This window comes from Orcinus orca, chromosome 15 (genome assembly GCF_937001465.1).
Source record: "Orcinus orca chromosome 15, mOrcOrc1.1, whole genome shotgun sequence".
Taxonomy (NCBI): Eukaryota; Metazoa; Chordata; class Mammalia; order Artiodactyla; family Delphinidae; genus Orcinus; species Orcinus orca.
Window position 1 is genome coordinate 39722594 of NC_064573.1, and position 21936 is coordinate 39744529.

A 21936-nucleotide genomic window follows, 5' to 3' on the forward strand; every position below is an offset into this window, starting at 1 on the left:
ACATAGCAAGATATTTGTCCCTTTTCCTTTGACCCCAGTAAGTCAAGTCCTTGGGACATCTTTGAAGGAAATAATTTGAAAGGAGAAAAATAGTATATTTTCTGAAAATGTGCTTGCTAGCATTGTTTATAATAGTAAAAATTAGAAACAGCCTAAATATTCTACAGTAAAGAGATAATTAAGTAAATAATATGGATGTCACAGATGAGCAGTAGACATGGACATGAAAAAATGGAAATACATTAAGATGGAGGAATATGCTTTTTTCTTTTGAATGGTCCCTTTAATGCCAAAGTAATATTGTTTTAAAAATTAGTAAGCATCGAAAAAAAAATCTATGCAAAAGTACTTCTCTCGTGAGACTGTTCCTTAGAGCTCCTTGCAGCAGTCTAGAAAAAATTAACTGGCTCTTCGAGGCTGACCCAGAGTCATAACTTTCCTCAGCCTTCCCTTATTTCTGTTCTCCAGGAGCTCCTCTGCAACACTGGCTGAACTCTTATTATGATATTTAGTCAGCCTCACGTGCATGATTTTCAGAATAAATTGCAAATTACTCATGTATATAAATTAATGCCTCTGAGCTCTTTGATTCTCTTAGAGAAGGAAGTGTTCTTTGAAAGCATGGTTTATGTTAAGATTAAGGGCAGCACTTTCTGTACACTCTTTATGTTTCTAATCTTAGTTGTATCCTTCTAAGAAGCATTTGTCTCTGTCTTGTTTCCACTTGTCTCTTTAATCATATTTAGGAGTGTCCATAAGGAGAGTTTCACCTTCTTGAAGATTAAAGCCCAGCAGTTCTGAGCTATTCCTAGTCCAAATGTCTGCAAAATTGAGAGAGACATCAAAACTCCTTCCACAAACTTCAGGGGACCCTGACTGCATTCTGGTAATGAAGGTGGAAGAGGGAGGGCAGGCCTCTAATATGGTCTCCAGCCGCCACTGGAGCAGCTACTACAGCTCAGAGACCTACCGCCAGCGGTTCAGGCAGTTTGACTACCAAGAGTCATCTGGGCCCCGGGAGGCTCTGAGCCGGCTCCGCGAGCTGTGCTGTCAGTGGCTGAGGCCAGAGGTGCATAGCAAGGAGCAGATCCTGGAGCTGCTGGTGCTGGAGCAGTTCCTGGCCATGTTGCCTGAGGAGCTGCAGGCCTGGTTTGAAGAGAACCGACCAGAGAGTGGAGAGGAAGCCGTGGTGATGCTGGAGGAGCTGGAGAAAGAGCATGACAGGGCGGCTGAACAGGTGAGAAGGGGCTGTGGGCATGAGGGACAAGGCTGAGTCAGGAGCTCTGGCACATCACTGGGGTTAGAGCTCCCAAATTGTACTCCCACTCAGCACAACTAAATGTAGAGTGTGGTGAGTGGACTCCCAGCTGTGCCAGAAAACAGAATGCGCCTCTGCCTTTTTCCTCCCTTTTCCTGTGTCCCAGGATAGTTTCTTCTCTGTTATTTTATCTTCAAGTTCCAACCTGATTCCCTTCTTCAGCCTCAGTTAGTACCAAACTGTTTCTAGGTCTCTCTTGGACGAAATGAGGACATGCTTGCAAAGAAGCTATCAACTTGTGAAATCACTCAGGAGACACCACGTAGCCAGCTTAAGCCCACAAAAAAGCAACTGCAGTGGGCATCGAAGGAGCATCACACCTTAAGACAAAATGGTGAGGGGCAGGGTTCAGGTCATGGTTGCGGGGTGGGAAGGTCGCCTCTCAGCCCACCCATCACACACATCTAGGCTGCTTTCTGTAAGAGGTCTCCAATCTCCCCTCCTGCCTCCTGTTCCTGTGGGAACTTCCACCATTATATATCCTGCCAGTGCACATTCTCAGTATTTTGTCCTCATTTCCTTCTCAGAGATTCTTATAATATCGTTCAGATTTTTGAATCCTTGACATCATCTCCATCCGGATTTTCAAACCTTTTTTTAAGCAGCATGGCCCTCTTCTCAATGAAATTTTATGCGGAGTTGCAATATATTAAACAGATGAAAACACAGCTACTCTGACTAAAGCAGGAACAAGCAGTGTCGTCCCACCTCTTCCGCCATCAGGCAGTCCCTGAGGCCCTTTTGAGGGACCCCAAGGTCACGGTCTAAAGACTGATTCATTTATTTTTATAACTTTTGTTTATTGATACTCTTGTACTAAATCTTGCTTATTGCTACCCACTACCACATTTAATTCCTCTCCTTCAGTTGCTCCTCTGCTTCTCCAATAATTCCTCATCTTAGGCCCTTTCTTTTCTTCCAGACTTTCCTCAGTTTCTAATGTATCTTTTTACCCCTACCCACCATTCTACCTTTTGCACAGAGCTTTTCATCTTTTTTTTTTAGAGCTTTTCATCTTTATAGTTGCCCGCCTCATCAGTATATAAATCTCTTTCACCTTTTGATCTTCTCAGTGTTTTCTGCCTTACCCTCTTCATCCTCCACATTGTGATGCTATATTTCAAACATGCCAGCTAAAAAATAGTCTATATTTCATTTGGATCATTCTATTTCGTTTTCCTTCCTTCTGGACAGAGAACTGGTTACATTTGCTTTTCCATGTATTATTTCAGATAGAGACACCGGAACTATAAATGTGAAATCAGCTTCAAGGCGAAAGACTTCTTCAGGCAAAGAACTGCATCACAAAGTTTCTAACACTCTTCAAATGAGTGCTTCCCAGAGTTTCACATTTAGAGGAACCTGTGAACAAGATAGAAAGTTTGAAAGAAGACAGGGAAACCGTACTCGAAAAAAACAACACAAGTGTAATGAATGTGGGAAAGTCTTTACTCAGAGCTCAGCCCTTAATCTACATCAGAGGATCCACAGTGGAGAGAAACCTTATACATGTGACGTGTGTGCAAAGGCTTTCAGCCGAAGTGCAATCCTGATTCAACATCGAAGAACCCACACTGGGGAGAAACCCTTCAAATGTCATGATTGTGGGAAAGCCTTTAGTCAGAGCTCGAATCTTTTCAGACATAGGAAAAAACATACTAGAGAGAAAGTCCCATCAGTGCTGTGAGGGAGTCAAAACATTTATTGAGAACTTTTTCAACAGGGGAGCAGACACAAGGCACCAATACTCCTTTAGCATAAATCGGTAGTTTCAGTGGGCACCAATTTCCTTTCAAAGGTTGTAAAAGCCACAGGAGAGAATGTAGAATATTTTCTGTCAGCATTGTTTGCTTTTCTGTACAGTGTCAGTTCAGGTGATTGAGATTCTAAAGCTTTGCTTTTGCTTTGCTTTTGCTTTGCAGTACAGTGTCAGTTCAGATGATTGAGATTCTAAAGATTAAATCGGATTTCCATCCCTATTGCAACTCTTGAAAATATACTCTCAGACATGTTCTACTGTTTCCGTTATTAACACAAATAATGAACTAGTATGTTCCTTTTTAGACAAGTACATTTTCCCTGTTGAGAAGGAGTGTGTGAGTTAGTATATAAGTGGGTATTCTCCATTTCATTACTTGCACACTGGAGTTACTAGACCAAAGATTAAATCAGTTTTTTAAAAAAATTTCCTGGAAATTCTCTGGCTGTCCAGTGGTTAGGACTCCACACTTTCACTGCTGCAGGCCTGGATTCAGTCCCTGATCAGGGAACTAATATCCTCCAAGTCATGTGGCATGGCCAAAAATAATAATAAAATATAATACATTTCCTGTTTTATTTTCTGTTACCAGATTCAAAATATGAGAATAGGATTGAGGAGACCCAAAAGAATATGTACCTCAAGACCTAAGCTGAAATGTCCAGGGTCATTGTTAGGAAGCAGGTGAGTAAAGGGACTTTACTCGTCTCTTACAAAAACCTGAGAACCTACATACTGTTTTGTTTCAATTTTTAAAATTGAGGTTTAGTTGATGTATAATATCATCTATACATACTGTTGATGATACTAAGTAATTTCCTGTGTAGGAAAAAAAAAATTATCTCCTTTACAATTTATATTGGAAATATCTCAGTGAAAGCATTAAGATTTGCTCTACGTGTCTTTAGGAAGTGGCCTAAATATGATGAGTGTTCTAATAATGAACAGTTATCTGTGGGTGCTTATATAAAGTTGATGATCACCTTAACATAAAGAAATAAGGAAGATGAAGAAAAGACTGTCCAAACGAGACTGATGTTACCTGGTAAGTGCAGCACATAATGGAGAACTGTACTTACCTGGAAATGGGAACCCTTAACAGCTGGTGACTATCCTTCAGAGTTCTTCATGGCCTCTGTTCTGGCATAAATCAGCTGTGAACATGTTTCAGGCATCCCAGGACAACCTTTTCAGGGTCTTATGCATTCTTAGTAAATGAGTTTCTAGACAATTTATCATGATGTTAAGATCTTGGATTTTGATACTCTTGTACAAATGAGAAAATCACTAAAGTTCAATTTAAAGAGTCCATTGAGTTTAACCCACATTTAATTCAATCAGATTCTCTTGTTTAAAAAGTAAATGACTGTTTTTTTTTTTTTAAGTATTCTGACAATATATAACATAATGTCCCCCTTTCCAGGGATTCTTAATAAAACTCTGTATGTATTACAAGAATACATGGATTGTCATGTCTCCTATGGTGCCACCGTTACCCAATATGGAGGCAACCATGAGAAATGAAAGTCCTTAGAAGGAGAAGGGAAGATAGGCCTCATGGTGAACTTTGTACCTCATGAAGGGTAAACATTTCATTATCAGAAAATCCAGTCATATCTAGTGCTTGGAGTAACTCCTGAGACAAATGTGGGATTACATGCTCTGCTTAGTTAGAATATTGATAAATATTAGATTAGTAAGGGGAGAGGAGAATACAAATTTTAATTTTAGAATTTTCTGATAGTGATTATACTTTGTAGCTCTAGTAAATATGAATAAGTATTGAGTTTCGTACATTTTCATTTATTAAAAATGTAGGAGTCTTTTTATTTGGGTCTCATTCTTTTTGTAATTAAAGAGAGGAACAAGCCATCTATTAAAGCAGCAAATGCCTCAAAAGATACATGTATTGTGAATTACTGCTTAATCATGGAAAGTTTTTTGGGTACTATGTGAATAAAATGACAGAATCTAAATCAAGTATTCTGAGGGAAGCGTCTTTCTTCACTTGCTTCTGCCATAAACTTTGCAAGATTACATTGTCTTCAGTGTGAATAATCTGAACTTCTCCACCAGACAGTGATGTGAATCATATCATCTTAGAATAACGAATCTTTAAAGGGTGTCGCTGAGTACTCTAAGTTATCCTGCACTTACACAGGTCTCCTAATAAGTAGAAGGTGCTAGTTTATCTAACTGGAGAATTAATATGACTTGGTATAACCTTGATAAAATTAGCATATTAGCATCCCATCAAACTGATTAATTTCCACAGATAGTAAATACTCCAAAATGAAATTGGTGTTTTTTAAATGAATTTCACTTCATCTGAGCCTTTATTATTATCTCTAATCCTGTGTTCCCTCTTTTTCTCCCATTCTCTTCAGAGACCAGGTCAGGTGTTTGTCACTGTCCTTGAAACTTCCTGTATCAGGAATGCTTCTGGATACAAAATCCACCTTTGGTGGCTTAAACAAATTAGACTTTGCAACCAGAAATCTGGAGGCGAGTTGCTGCTAGCTGTCAATCGGCAGCTGAACAATGACTTGTCTGGCTGCTGTCTCTGCACTTCTTTGGGCCTTTCCTTCATACTTATTTTCTCAGATATACAAGAGAGCTGTCCCAGCTCTGGGAATGGCATTTGGGGTCAAGTCAGAGAGGAAGAGGGACTCCAGCCATGGCCATGTCCTCTACTAGGAAAAGGGAAAGCTTTCCAAGAAACCCTAGCAAAATTCTGCTTATGTTTCCTTTTTGCAGGTGTGTCTAGGAAAGCCAGTGTTTTCAACTCCTAGAGGGAAAGCAGCAGGGCAGATGGGGATTGGGAACCACACTGAGTCAGCCAACAGTGTTTGCCATACTCCTTCTTGGCCACTTTCCTTTTCATGAGCAGATGGCTATGATTTTGCCTCCTTCATTATCAATAAAAAAAAAAAAAAGATGAGAACTCCACCAAGTTTGTCAACTTATCTACATCTCACCCATCATTTCCTCTCCCCTTCCTTTCAGAATGAAAGAGGGGTCTCTCTTGTCTGGTCCCTCAGCATTCCTTCCCACCTCTGAAGGATGTTGGCTGCCATCAGTTATTCTCTTTTTTAGTCATCCTTTTGCTTTCCTTCAGGATCCATCTCTTCAACATTCAAATATGCTGATGTGACTTTTCTAGCATATTCTTAAAAATTCAAGATGGTGGCTAATCCCTGAGTCGGGGGGAGCAAAATGGCCCTTAGTTTTGCCTCCTTCATATGCATCCATCTCTTTCAAACACAGTGATCTTTCTAAAACATAAATTTGATCATGTACCCTCCTTGCTTAAAACACAAGCCACCCATTGCTTTTTTCCCCCCTTTGGCCAAGCCACGAGTCTTGCGGTATCTTAGTTCCCCCACCGGGATTGAACCTGGGCCCTCAGCAGTGAAAGCATGGAGTCCTAACCACTGGACCGCCAGGGATTTCCTCCCATTGCTTTTAATATAAAATCAGAACTCCTAAACAAGGTTTTTGAGGCTTTTCATGATGTGACCACAGCTTACCATTTCAGCTTTCTCTTTTGTTACTGCCTCCTTAATACTCTATGCCAAGGACATTCTGAATTGGAAGTCCTTCTCCTGCCTCCGGGCCTTTGTATGTGTTCCTTTTAAACTCTTATCCAGCTTCTGCACTTTATCTAACTCCTGTGTATTCTTCAGGTTTTAGCTTAAATGCCACTTCTTCCAGGAAGCCTACTGTAACATCCTAAGAATAGGTTGGGACCACCTCCACACCTTTCTATTGATTCCATAGTAGTCTGTTCTCACCCTGGCATTACATTTATCACATGAAATACGATATTTTTAAAATATCAAACTACAGTCGGCCATAAAAAAGAACAAAATAATGTCATTTGCAGCAACATGGATGGACCTGGAGATTGTCATAGTGAAGTAAGTCAGACAGAGAAAGGCAAATATCATATGCTGCTTATATGTGGAATCTAAAAAAAAAAAAAAAAATGGTACAGTTGAATTTATTTACAGAAGTAGAGTCACAGATGTAGAACTTATGGTTACCGGGGGGAAGTGTCAGGGGAGGGATAAATTGGGAGATTGGGACTGACATATACACACTACTATATATAAAATAGATAACTAATAAGGACTTACTGTATAGCACAGGGAACTCTACTCAGGACTCTGTAATGACCTATACGGGAAAAGAATCTAAAAAAGAGTAGGTATATGTATATGTATATGTATAACTGATTCACTTTGCTGTACAGCTGAAACTAACACAGCATTGTAAATCAACTATACTCCAATAATTTTTTTTTTTTTTTTTTTTTTTTTTTGCGGTACACGGGCCTCTCACTGTTGTGGCCTCTCCTGTTGTGGAGCACAGGCTCCAGACGTGCAGGCTCAGCGGCCATAGGCTCACGGGCCCAGCCTCTCCGCAGCATGTGGGATCTTCCCGGACCGGGGCATGAACCCGTGTCCCCTGCATCGGCAGGCAGACTCTCAACCACTGCGCCACCAGGGAAACCCACTCCAATAATTTTTAAAAGATAAAATATCAAACTGCAAATATGGCCCAAGGAAGAGGAGGAATGATACTTTGAGAAGAAAGAAGTCACGGAATAGTAAAAGAAAAAAAAAGCCCTCCTGATCCTGGGAATGGTGAGACAAAGAGAAGGTCAGACACAGGTGACGTTTCACCTCTGCAGAAATGCTGGAGGGGGTTGGGAGAGAACTTGGGAGAAAGCTGGGCTTACTTGTCATTGAGTGCATTGGGGTGCATTGGGAAACAATTGCTCAACAGACTTCCTGTGCTCCAACACTGGACTATTGTAAAAATGGCAATACAGAGTTAGTGAAGAGTCTACCAGCTACCATGTGATTTAGAAGATATGTAGCCGTTCCCCCTACCCGATGGGGACCTTGGAAAGGAGCTGATTGAACCACCTGGAGAATTGGGATCATTGGACAAAGTAACTTTGTGGAACTTGTAGCCAGAACTGTGAGTCTCAGCTACACCTTAGAGGGGTGGCTAGAGCCAAGGTGGAGGCAAATCATGAAGGAAGGGATACTGGCCTCCTGCCTCACCAGAACAGATCACTTACTGCTGCAGGTTTGGTGAGCAAGCACCTCAGACTAGCTGCCCAGAATAGAAACCAGAGAGGCTCCGGAGGATAGCAAGGCCATCTGAGACCCAATCCACAGCACCACCTCACCACAGGGAATAGAAACTCTTTTCCCAGACATCTAGATGGCAGAGAAGGGCAGAGGGAGAAATAGCCGTGATAGGGAGTTGAACTTAAAATGGACTGAATAATTTAATTCAACTCTTTCATCACTACCACTCCCCACTCAATGGGGTGGGAATTCAAGAAGCAAAAACATCAGTTATAAAAAATAAGCTCCACTTTTCTTTTCAATGTGGTAGCTTTTTATCCACTAAATTGATACTATATCTACTCCTGTATTGACCTCCTATGCTATGTTTCTCCAGAGCATGAGCTGCCTCATTCACATGTTTCTCAAGCATCAGGCACAGTACATGCCCATAACAGGCACTCAAATATTTGTGAAATGAAAATATTTGCAAATCTTATATGTGATAATATCCAGAATATGTAAAGAACTCCTATAATTCAACAGGAAAAAAACAAAACTCAACCCATTTCAAAAATGGGCAAAAGACATGAATAGACATTTCTCCAAAGAAAATATATAAATGGCCAGTAAGTACAGGAAAAGATGTTCAATATCACTAATCATTTGGGAAATGCAAATCAACACCTCAGTGATATACCACCTCACACCCATCATGCTGGCTGATTAAAAATACAAAAAATAACAAGTGTTGGCAAGGATGTGGAGAAACTGGAACCCTTGTGCACTGCTGATGGGAATGTAAAATGGTACAACCACTGTGCAAAACAGTTTGGTGGTTCCTCAAAAAGCTAAACATAGAATTACCACGTGGTATGGCAATTCCACTCCTGGTATATACCCCAAAGAATTGAAAGCATGGACTCAAGCCAATACTTGTACACTCATGTTCATAGCAGCATTATTTACAACAGCCAAAAAGTGGAAACAACCCACGTGTTCATCAATAAATCAATGGATAAGCAAAAATATGGTATACACATACAATTGGAATATCATTTAACGTTAAAAAGCAATGAAATTCTGATACGGGTATCCCCCGCTTTTCAAAAGTTCACTTTACACCACTTTGCTTTTACAAAAGACCTACATTAGTACAGGTTTTTCCCACTATCTGAAAGTAGAGTGTTCCTATGAAACTTTTCATAAGCTGAAATGGTGTAAAGCAAAGAAGCAATTACCGTAGACACAGCTCTAAGCTATGGCGGTTTCATGCTGAGATGCTGAGAGTCGTTCTCCAGGAAGGAGCTTGGCAGTGCCACTCTAGCTGCTTGGGCTGCTTGCTGCCTCTATAACAGCTTGCCACCAAAACAAAGGCTGAATGCTATCATTGCTTTTTGCCTTTTTCCTTAAAAGTGAAAATCCTCCTCAGATTTATTTCAGTTAGTGAAAACAGGTACAGGTATCCTCTGCTTTTTGAAAGTTTGCTTTCCATCACTTCACTTTTATGAAAGACCTACATTAGTACCTATTTAACGGTCCATAACAGAGGCAGTATGCTCCCCAAACGGCAAGACTGGCACAGCCAAGCTCCTTCCCTGGAACTACACCAAGCATCTCAGCATCAAGCTGCCATAGCTTTGAACTGTGTCTGTGAGCATATGTGCTTTATCTTGATTTATTTCACGTATCCGTTAGCAAGATGTGTCGTAAAGTAATCGATTCTTTGCTTTACACCATTTCGGCTTCCGAAAGGTTTCATAGAAACTCCCTGCTATGGGATAGCAGAGGAAACTTGTACATGCTACAACATGAATGAACCTTGAAAACATGCTAAGTGAAATAAGCCAGACAAAAAAGGATGAATATTGTATGATTCTACTTACATGAGGTATCTAGAATAGGCAGATTCATAGAGACAAAGTAGAATAGTGGTTACCAGGGCCGGGGGGAGAGAGGAATGAGGAGTTGTTTAATGGGTACAGAGTTTCTGTTTAGGGTGATAAAAAAGGTCTGGAAATGGATAATTGTGATGGCTGTACAACATTATAAATGTACTTAATGCCACTGAATTGTACACTTAAAAATGGTTAAAATGGTAAACTTTATGTATATTTTACCACAAGAGCATTGGAAGAAACAAAAAGGAAATCACTTTTCTATAATCCTGTCCTAATAACATTTATATTCTAGTAAAAAAAAAAAAGGAATAATAATAAGAAGAAACTCTATGGAATGCTGAAAAGCAGAAGATCTGGAAGATAAAATCCAGACGAGTGTTTGGTGAAGGGACTAACAAATAATTTTCTCTTTGCCACTAACACTTAGGACAGGCTATCCCAGCAGCCCTAAAAGAAGATTTGAATGGACTATATGGGCTACAAATCCTGGATGGCTAGTAAATAATATTAAAATTAGTTATAATTTCCATCTTGGATTCAATGTATTTCCTTATATAAAGCCATATGCTAAGTTAATTACTTTATTGATTCCTGAAATTTTAAGCTAATGGATGTATCTTATTATCTGGCTCTCTTAATCATACTTGTGTTTGAACTTAGCTCAGATTAACTGGTTTGTCTTCAAATGAAGGATTATTTTTATTCAAAGACTACAAAGACATTGAGTGGCAGCTAAACTAAGGAACTCTACTGTCAGAGCTAATGATCAGCCAGGTAGACATCTGCAGGCTTTTCCTATGCAGCTTTGCTGGCTCCAGTCTTTTGAAGAAGGAGTTGTCAGGATTCTAGGTAGAATATCTCCAGCTGGACATGTCAGTGAGGCTGCATCAGAACTGAGTTAGTCCATTAAATTTTACTTTTGATTCATTGCCTATTAGCAGTCTTGTCACCTAGGTGTTTTACAGTTTGGTTTTTTTAATATTCATTCAACCCCAAATGATTAGTCTAAGCCAATTATGATAATCCGATTCCACTTGCAAGTAATTTTGATCTAGGAACAGGCATATCACTCAATTTGGACCAATGAGACATTAGGGGAAACCTACTGCATGGCTTCTGGAAAAGTTTGTTTTCTTCTAAAAAAGAGACATAGGGACTTCCCTGGCAGTCCAGTGGTTAAGGCTCTGCACTTCCACTGCAGGGGGCGAGGGTTTAATCCCTGGTTGGAGAACCAAAATCCCACATGCTGCGCAGCGCGGTCAAAAAAAAAAAGAGAGACATGAAGAAGAGATGATGCTTTTCTATCTCCAGATGTTGTTGTGACTGGTTATGACAGCAGGCAGTGCTGCAACAGCTGGAAGATGAAGCAGACCCATGTGGAGGAAGGAGCCAAGAGTACTACAGACAAGCAGGACTGAAGCCCTGAGGTAACAAGTTTTTTTTTTTTCCTGAGGTACCATTCCTTTAAATACCTATATTAGAAGAGACAAAAGACTTAAAATCAGTGATCTGATTATCTACCTTAAGAAGCCAGGGAATGGGACTTCCCTGATGGTGCAGTGGTTAGGAGTCTGCCTGCCAATGCAGGGGACACAGGTTCGATCCCTGGTCCAGGAAGATCCCACATGCCAAGAGGCAAATAGGCCCGTGCGCCACAACTGCTGAGCCTGTGCTCTATAGCCCGCGAGCCACAACTACTGAGGCCCTGATGCCTGGAGCCCGTGCTCTGCAACAAGAGAGGCAACTGCAATGAGAAGACCGCGCACCACAATGAAGAGTGGCCCCCGCTCACCGCAACTAGAGAAAGCCCGTGCACAGCAACAAAGACCCAATGCAGCCAAAAATAAATTAATTAAAGAAAAAAAAAAAGTAGAAGAAGTCAGGGAAAAAACAAAAGAGCAATTTAAAACTAAAGTAAGCCAAAGGGGGAAAATGATCAGAATAAAAACAGAGGCTCTGGTTGTAGGCAAGATAGAGTAAGTACACTCCAACCTGTCTCTCTCTAAAGAGAGATTCCCACAGAATCCTGGACAGAAAGCACGGAACTTTTATGCTGAGGACTCCTCAATGTAAATAATAGCAAGCAGACTGGGGAAGAGGACTAGAATTTCAAGTTCCACTGAATTTACCCTTTTTCCCTTTTGGTATCACCTGGCCTGGACTCAAAGGGAGCCTGAAACCCTGAAGTGCACAAAGAGAAGAACTCCAAGAGAAGTGTTCTGTGTCTGGCCCAAGGGATGGGAAAGGGGCTTCTAAGGGTCCAGAAAATAGGGGAAATCCTGCATCTTTTTTTTTCATTCAACTTCTCTCCCTATGGCAGTGGCAGTGGCAGCAGCAGCAGCACAGCAATGGCAGGGGTCACAGGGAAGTCACCTTAAACTAAGAGAGAGGGGAACTCTTCACTCTGATCAGAGGAGCTTTGGTCCCAAGAGCATGGTGCCAATCCCCATTACTTTTATTCTCTTGGTGTCCTATCACTCCTTTGACCAGGATGCAGATGTAGTTGAGAGGAGTAAATATCAGAGCAAGGAAAATAAAACCCCAGCTTTCTAGCTGGAAGACTAGTAAGGGAGGCCTTAAGGAGTGAGAAAGTGTTGCATTTGTTGCAGAGACTAGAGAGATCAAGAGTAATTCCCACAAGTAGTGTATGAACTCCTCTGCTCACCTCTAAACTATGCATGCATGGATCTGACCCTAAACATCAGAGCACAGGCATTGAGAACTGAGCTACAGGGCAGACTACCGCCCAGAATCCAGACTGGCCACTGAGTGGCATACACATAGGACTAGAAATGTTTGGAAACTGAATTGACTTTGGAAAGCCCAAACAATGCAGATCAGACCTTGTAACCTGACCCTAACAAGGGCAGCTCCTTGCTAAAACAGACAAACAAGTCAACCTTCAACTTAGGGTTTAAATGATACCCAGAATCTGATAACATAATATTCAAAATGTGCAGTATACAATGCAAAATTATTAAGCATAGGAAGAACCAGACTATCTCAATTTGCAAGGACAAAGAAAATCAAATTATATCAAGGTCTAGATGACACAGATTTTAGAGTTATCAGAAAAAGACCTTAATCAGATATTATAACCCTGCTTAGGAAGTAAGGGTGAATGAATGGAAAGACAGGAAACATCAGCAAAGAAACAGAAGGTATAAAGAAGACCCAAACGGAAATTTTAGTGCTGAAAAATAAAACCAAAATAAAATATTCACTTGATGAGCTTAATGGAACAATGTAGATGACAGAGGAAATAGCTATAGATCAGTAGAAATCATCCAATTTAAACAACACAGAGAATAAAAGATTGAAAAACAGGAAAAAAAACCAGACAGTATAAAAAAAGAAAACCACAATCCAAAATCCTTAAGGAACACAGGCACAAAATTCCTCAACAAAATATTATCAAACTGAATCCAGCAATGTGTAAAAAGAATAAAACACCTGGACCAAGTGGGGTTTATCCCAGGACTATAAGGTTGACTCAGTATTCAAAATCAAAGAAACACACCAGATTAGTAGTTGCAAAGAGAAAATACCACATGGCCATATCAATTAATGCAGAAAGAGTGTTTGACAAAATTCACCACCCACTGATAAGAAAAAATAGGAACTTCCTCAAACTCATAAAGGACATCTATTAAAAAGCTAGAATTCACTACAAACCTATTAGAATGGCCAAAACCTGGAACATCAACAACACCAAATGCTGATGAGGATATGGAGCAACAGGAACTCTCACTCATTGGTGGTGGGAATGCAAAATTGTACAGATACATTGGAAGACAGTTCGGTAGTGTCTTACAGAACTAAACATACTCTCTTGCAAATGATATGACCGATAAGGGGTAAATATCCAACTCATAGAACTCAGCATCAAAAAAACAAACAACCCATTTTAAAAATGGGCAGAAGACCTGAACAGACATTTTCCCGAAGAGGACATTCAGTTGGCCAACAGGCACATGAAGAAATGCTCAATATCGTTAATCATCAGGGAAATGCAAATTAAAACCACAATGAGATATCACCTCACACCTGTCAGAATGGCTATCATCAAATAGAACACAAATAACAAATGCTGGCCAGGAGGTGGATAAAAGGGGAACCTTGTACACTATTGATGGGAGTGCAAATTGGTGCAGCCACTGTGGAAAACAGTATGGAGATTTCTCAAAAAACTAAAAATAGAACTACCATATGACCCAGCAATTCCAGTTGTGGGTATGTATCCAAAAAAAAGAAAATATTAATTCGAAAAGATAATTGCAGTATATCCAGACAATGGAATACTATTCAGGGCTAAAAAAGAGATGAGCTGTCAAGACATGAAAAGGCATGGAGAAACGTTAAATACATATTACTAAGTGAAAGAAGCCAACCTGAAAAGACTATATACAGTATGATTCCAACTGTATGACATTCTGGAAAAGGCAAAACTATGGAGACAGTAAAAAGTTGCCAGGGGTGGGGGAGAGTAGAGAGATGAATAGCCAGAGCACAGAGGATTTCAGGGCAATGAAAATACTCTTTATGATATTATAATGATGGTTATATGACATTATACATTTGTCCAAACCCATAGAATGTACAACACCAAGCGTGAACCCTAAGGTAGACTATGGACTTTGGGAGATTATGATGTGTCAATGTAGGTTCATCCTTGGTTTTTTTAAAAAAAAAAAATATATATATATATATATATATATATATATATATATATATATATATATATATATACCATTCTGGTGAGTGATGTTGATAATGAGAGAGGCTATGCATGTGTAGGGGCAGGGGATATCTTCTTCTCAATTTTGTTGTAAACCTAAAACTGCTCCAAAAATAGTCTTTACATAAAGCAAAAAAACCAAAACAAACAAACAAAAACCTCTAGAATTAAGATCATACTTAATTGTGAAAGACTGAATACTTTTTCCCCTAAGAGATATCTACTCTCTCCTCTCCTACTCAGTATTGAATTGGAAGTCCTAGACAGTACAATAAGGCAAAGAAAAAGAAATCAAAATAATACAGATTGGAAATTAAATAAATTTTCCCTATTCACAGATAACATGATTATCTCCATAGAAAATTTCACTGACTCTATAAAAAATCTTCAAAATGCTAATGATGGGGTTATGATGGTTAATTTTATGTGTCAGCTTGATTGAGCTAAGGGATGCCCAGACACCTGGTAAAACCTTATTTCTGGGTGTTCCTGTGAAGGTATTTCCAGAAGAGATTAGCATTTGAATCAGTAGATTAAGTAAAGAAGTTCACCCTTGTATTGGGAGTTTGGGATTAGCAGAGGCAAACTATTATATATGGAATGGATAAACAACAATGTCCTCCTGTACAGCACAGGGAAATATTCAAAATCCTGTGATAAACCATAATGGAAAAGAATATGAAAAAGAATGTACCTATGTAATTGAATCACTTTGCTGTACAACAGAAATTAACACAACATTGTAAGTCAACTACACTTCAATAAAATAAAAAATAAAAAAATAAAAAAGAAGTTCGCCTTCACCAATATGGGTGGGCATCATCCAATCTCTTGAGGACCTGAAAAGGCAAAGGATGGGCATATTTGCTCTCTCTGCTTGAACTGAGACATCCATTTTTTCCTGCCTCTCAAGATATCAGCCAGAATGAATTACATCTCCAACTTTCCGGATTCCCCAGTTTACAGATAGAAGATTGTGGAACTTCTTAGCCTTCATAACTGTAAGGCAACTTCTAGAACATATCTTAGATAGATAGATACAGATATATGGATATATATCCTGTTGGTTCTGTTTCTCTGGAGAACCTTGACTAATACAGGAATTTATCAAGGTTCTAGGATACAAGTCAATACACAAAAATCAATTATATTTATAAATACAGCTGTGAATAACTGGATGTTTTAAAATATCATTTTAAATAGCTCCAAAAATCAGTTAATGCTCACAAATAAATTGAATAAAACATGGGCAGGATCTACACACTGAAATATACAAAATGCTGATGAATAAAATCAAAGAAAATTTAAATGGAGAGATATAATGTGTATCCATGGATTGATAGACTCAATATGATTAACATGCCAGTTGTCCATAAAATTGATCAATAGATTTAAAGCAATTCTGACAGAATTCAGTAGGATATTTTGTGTAGATATAGGCAAGCTAATTCTAAAAGTTTTATGGAATGCTAATATATATATATATATATATATATACCTAAAATAATTTTGAAAAGAAAAACAAAGTTGGAGGACTCACACTACCAGATTTTAAACAATTATTATAAAGCTATAGTAATCAAAGATGTGGTATTGAGATAGACACAGAGATCAATGTAACATATTAGAGAGTTCAGAAAAAGATCCACACAAATATGGCTAACTGATTTTTTTTTTTATAAAGATGGAGGGCTTCCTTGGTGGTGCAGTGGTTAAGAATCCACCTGCCAATGCAGGGGACACGGGTTCAAGCCCTGGTCCGGGAAGATTCCATATGCCATGGAGCAACTGAGCCCATGCGCCACAACTACTGAGCCTGCCTTCTAGAGCCCTCAAGCCAAAACTACTGAGCCCGTGTGCCACAACTACTGAAGCCTGCATGCCTGGAGCCTGTGCTCCACAACAAGAGAAGCCACCACAATGAGAAGCCTGAGCACTGCAATGAAGAGTAGCCCCTCCTCGCCGCAACTAGAGAAAGCCCACGCACAGCAACGAAAACCCAATGCAGCCAAAAATAAATTAAAAAAAAAAGATGGAAATGCAATGCAATAAAAACAAAACCTTTTTATCAAATAGAACAACTGGACATCTATATGGAAACAGACATATACACAAACTCTCAACCTATAATTCATACCTTATATAAAAATTAATGTAATATAAATCATACATCTAATATTAAATGTAAAAATATAAAACTTTTAGAAGAAAACATGAGAGAATCTTCAGGTCCTGGTGTTAGGAATTCTTAGCTATGGCACCAAAAGGACTAGCCATAAAATTTTAAAATGGATAAATTGGAGTTCATCAAAATTAAACATTTTTCTCTGTGAAGCACACTATTAAAAGAATATAGAGATAGATATAATTTTTAATAGTGCTTTTCCAGATTCATACTTTATGTACCAAATATTGATTTTGGCTCAATATTTCTTTCTTTTTTTCACTTTTTAAAATTCAATTTATTCAAACTAAAAAAAGCAAAAATCATATATATTAACTCCAGCTTCTATAACAAAATACTATAAACTGGGTGGCTTAAATAACAGGAATTTAGTTCTTACAGTTCTGGAGGTTGGGAAATCCAAGGTCAAGGTGCCAGCTGATTTGGTTCCCAGGTGAGGGCTCTCTTCCTGTCTTGCAGATGGCCATCTTCTTGCCTTGTCTTCACATGGTGGAGAGAGAGAGGAAGCAAACTCTCTACATCTCTTTTTATAAGGGAACTAATCCCATCGTGGAGGCCCCACTCTCATGACCATATCTAACCTAATTACCTCCCAAAGGGCCCATCTTCAAATACCATCACACTGTGGGTTAAGGCTTCAACGTGTGAGTTTGGGAGGCGGGCACAAATATTCAGTCCATAATACTATATGACCCAGCAATTCCACTTCTAGATATTTACTCTAGAGAGATAAAAACTATGGTCACACGAAAGCATGTCCATTAGTATTTATAGTAGCTCTATTCAAAATCGCCCAAATCTGGAATCAACCCAAAAGTCCTTCGATGGATGAATGGATAAACAAACTGATATCTACAGTAAAATACTACTCAGCAATAAAATGAAATGCACTATTGAGACATGCAACAACATAGATGAATCTCAAAGGTAGTATGTTTGATGAAAGTTATGTAAAAGGTTAAATACTTTATGATTCCATTTGTATTACATCGTGTAAAAGTCATTGATGGATTATAAATCAGTGGTTGCCATGGGTTAGGGAGTAGGAAAGTTGTGAGTACATCTTGAGGGAGTTTTGTGGAATGATAGAACTATCCTGTATCATGATTTTGGTGGTAGTTTTACAATCTGTACATGTTTTAAAACTCCTGGAGCTATCTGCTAAAACAGAACTAATTTTACCGTATATTAATTTCTTTTAAAAGGAGCAGAACTCCATGAAATAGAAAACAAAAGTAATAGAGCAAATGAACCCAAAAGTTGTTACTTTGAAAGATTAATAAAATTGATAAACTTCAAGCAAAACTGAAAAAGAAACAAGAGTATCAATTTCAGGAATGAAAAAGGGGACATCACTACTGATCCTGTAGACAGGATATTAAGGAAATATTATGAACAACTTTATGCTAATACATCTGACAACTTACATGAATTAGATAAATTTCTTGAAATACACAAACTACTGCCCCTTACATCTCATTGACCAGAACAGAATCATTTGGCCATTCCTAGCCATTAGGAAGGCAAAGTGAATACGTGGCAAAGAGAATACATGGCAAAGAGAAACAGAGAAGTCGTGGATGGCTTAGCTCAATCACAACTTATTATCTATGGGCTGGGCACAGTGTTGGGCCCCCAAAATCAAAAAAATGAGGGGCGTATTAGAAGTAAGGGGGAGTGCTTTATGTAGGAAGCTAACAGTGCCTGCCACAGTTACCTTTTTAGTCACTTGCAATGAAAAGATTCCTGGTGCAGTGCATTTATTAGCTAAAATGGAATATTTAACCAGTGTATTTTAAGTGCCCAGAGGGAGATACTTTTGAGCTGAGGAGAAGGTATGAGAGCTCCAAAATAATTGTTAGAGAAAATCCTAGAAAAGATAATTTTGGGATGAAATATGGTAACACCAAATCTGAAGGTCTGTGTTTTTGTTCAGCGTGAAAACTTTTCTTACTCCACTTCCTCCCTCTCGGGGTGCCTCCGTTCCCCTTCAGCATACTAATTCATTTAGGTGCCCCTGCTGGTATTCTTTTCTTTTTTTTTTTTTCCTGCTGGTATTCTTAAGCGCTTTTACTGTAGCACTTCTACATTGTCTTGTAAATACTTGTTTTCTATGTCTATCTCCTTATTTTCTATGTCTATCTCCTTGTTTTCTATGTCTATCTCCTGAACGAGACGGTAATGTTAAAAGAGGGAATCATGACTTCATTTTAATCATTTCTAGGTCTCTGGAACTCAGCCAGGTAGCATCTGTCTGCTTTTGTTTGTTTGTTTGCTTTTAATTTTTACCATTAATTAATGGATGAGATGCTTTCAAGGCAAGGTTAAAAGATTTGGCTGGTAAAGAAACAACAAGCCGTTTTTAGATTTAGATTATTACTTACAGAGACAAAGCAAGAGTAGCCAAAGGTTTCAGCTCCCCATGAGCTTTTGTCTCACACACCAAAAGGATGACACCAAAACAACAGTTGGGTGACTGCAACCTGAGATGTGGGACCCCTTGTTGCTGAGGGGCTAATGCCACACTGCATATCTAAACCTGTGTATAATCTGCAGCTGTACTCTAGGCTGGTGAGGCAGAAAGCCTCATCACAACCTGGGAAGCCTGGAGAAACTTCCCTGACAGCCTCCTGGGAGGACAGGGAGCTGAGTGGCAAGTGGCCTATAGCAGCTCCTCATGAGCCTCTCATGTTCCAGGGGGATCACAAGGTGTTCTGCCAAGACTCAGGTCAGCTGCAGCACAAGCCTCGTCTCTGTGGCCTCTGTAGCTATGTGCAAGGTCGTCAGGCACTGGCACGGAGCTATTCCCTACACTCAGGTTGCCCAGAGGATCATGATGCTCTATCTTTTTTGTTTTAAATAAATTTATTTATTTTTGGCTGCATTGGGTCTTTGTTGCTGCGCATGGTCTTTTCTCTAGTTGTGGAGAGTGGTGGCTTCTCTTGTGGAGCACGGGCTCTAGGTGCGCGGGCTTCAGTAGTTGTGGCCCTAGGGCTCTACAGCACAGGCTCAGTAGTCGTGGTGCACGGGCTCAGTTGCTCTGTGGCATGTGGGATCTTCCTAAACCAGGGCTTGAACCCGTGTCCCCTGCATTGGCAGGCGGATTCTTAACCACTGCGCCATCAGGGAAGTCCTAGATCTTTAAGACTAGATCTTTAAGATAGCAACAGGGTCCACCATTCAGGAAAGAGCTCACATAGTGGGGCTCAGAAGGATGGTGTTTCAAAACCGGGGTTGGTAGTCCCTGCCCTCAAACGAGTAAATTAGAGAGGAAAACTTCATCGTGGTTACCATTTATTCTCTCAGAATTAGGAATGATAGAACGAATCCCAGGCAAAGGGTTTTGTAAAATTTTGCAACATTTTTAATCTCCCCAAGTATTTCTGTTTGATGTGTATCCTTTTAGTTTTCCAACATTAATTAGATGTAAAAAAAAGAACTCTTAAAGCAAAACAAAAATGCCTTGAGCTAGCTTTTAGAGTCACAGAAGAGAGAAAGGTTGGGAAGAGCAGCCAGGTAGGTTGGTGGCAGTAGGCAAGCAGGAGAGAAAAAAGTCTGGATTTCAGAAACTGCCTAAATGAAGAGAGAAGAGGCATCAGAAGTCGCAGGGGTTCTGGGGAGGCAAAGCTCTAGTCAGAGAGTAGAGTAATGCTATACCATCAGCTTCTAACTCACTTGCTCTCTCATTCATGAATCCAGCAGAGACTTGAGTGCTCTTTGCAAAGGACACTTTCCTGAAGGAGGCAGAAAGCTGAAGCCTGAGGATCTTGGAATGCTTCTGGAAGGCTGGACCTGCACTTCTAACACAGAACTTAAACAACAGGGCTCTTTTGTGTGGTTTCTGAGGCCTGACATGTGATCTAGCAAAGGCAGCAATCTGAGCAGCCCATGCTTCATTCATTTATTCAATAAATATTTATTGGGTTCTCTATGTACCAGGCAGTCAGCATCCTGGGACTACTAGGTGGGGATACTGTGGTGAACAAGACAGGCAAGGTCCCTGCCCTTAGGAGACTTATGGAGAAAAACAAAAGAAAACAAAAACCAGAGAAATGAATAAGTGGGCTCACTTCTACCCAGTGCTTGAGAGTGGGGAGGCTTCTGGGAGGAAAGGTGGTCAGGGAGGCTGAGGATCCTGGGTCACAATGAGCCTAAGAGCTGGGGAGTGGGGTGGGGTGGAGATGGGATTGGGGGCAAGGAACAGATTACAGGAGGCCTTACAGACAAACGTCAGGAGTTTTTATGTCATAATTAAGGCAGTAGGGATCCACTGAAGGCCTTTAAATAGGGGATGAAATGATCTGATTTATGTTTTTAAACGATCACTTTGGCAGCTGTTTTGTAGTATAAAATGTCAAGCCTGAAGTCAGAAGGTGACCACGCATTCCGCAAATTCAACGTGCGATCATTGCCAAAGCTCTTGGTTAAGAGTCTCATTTTGTTTCCCTGACACATAAATTGGTCATACTAAAGGCCTATAGCACAGCAAGTGGGAGGCAAAGGTTAGAGTCATGCCTTGGTTTTAAATCTTGCTTCCCACTTACTAGTTATGAGCTCTGGGCAAGCTATTTACTTGTGCCGCGATTATCTCAGCTGTGAAATGGGGATAATAAAAGTTCTTACCATCTTAGGGTTGTTGTGAAAATTAAATTACAATACATGTAAAGCATGGTGACTGTGCCTGGTACGATGTGGTTAGCATTCATAAATATTAGCTTTTGTTACTTCTGTCAGAGGATTACTGTGAGGATCACATGAGATAATGCATGCGAAAAGGCTTATGAAACCGTAAGACTATCTTAGTGGCTGAATTCTTTCTTTTCCTTGTCTTCTAAGCGGAACACAGAAGGCTGGGCTATCCGGAGGAAAGAGGCGCGAGGCCAAGCGTAGCCTCAAAGCAGTCATTGTCGTCGGACAGCCCTTCCCCCCGCCCGGAGCGCATCTCCATGGT

The 21936-nt window shown here is 39.8% G+C and overlaps 1 protein-coding gene and 1 long non-coding RNA gene across 3 annotated transcripts; one reads left to right on the forward strand and one right to left on the reverse strand.

The window, feature by feature from the left end:
- Positions 1-817: 817 nt before the first annotated feature.
- On the forward strand, positions 818-6458 carry ZNF396 (zinc finger protein 396). 2 transcript variants are annotated; one of them, XR_007471681.1, is made up of 4 exons: positions 818-1237; positions 1508-1652; positions 2551-3192; positions 3257-6458. XR_007471681.1 is itself a non-coding variant. In XM_049697988.1 (3 exons), the coding sequence occupies exons 1-3, from the start codon at positions 818-820 to the stop codon at positions 3003-3005; spliced, it is 1020 nt and encodes a 339-aa protein (XP_049553945.1). In that variant the 3' UTR covers positions 3006-6458. The 2 variants fall into 2 exon arrangements, 1 of the variants encoding a protein (XP_049553945.1); XM_049697988.1 differs by having other exon boundaries at positions 2551-6458.
- On the reverse strand, positions 2546-20863 carry LOC125961249 (uncharacterized). The gene is made up of 3 exons (XR_007471687.1): positions 20661-20863; positions 17365-17465; positions 2546-2680 (listed from the first exon to the last, which is right to left on the reverse strand). It is a non-coding gene; the product is annotated as an uncharacterized LOC125961249 (long non-coding RNA).
- Positions 20864-21936: the final 1073 nt, after the last annotated feature.

Bases quoted from the DNA above. Each gene is read 5' to 3' on its own strand.
- ZNF396 (XM_049697988.1), top strand. From the start codon at position 818: ATGTCTGCAAAATTGAGAGAGACATCAAAACTCCTTCCACAAACTTCA. The intron at 1,238-1,507 runs GTGAGAAGGGGC...AACTGTTTCTAG, and splicing joins ATGACAGGGCGGCTGAACAG to GTCTCTCTTGGACGAAATGA. The intron at 1,653-2,550 runs GTGAGGGGCAGG...GTATTATTTCAG, and splicing joins TCACACCTTAAGACAAAATG to ATAGAGACACCGGAACTATA.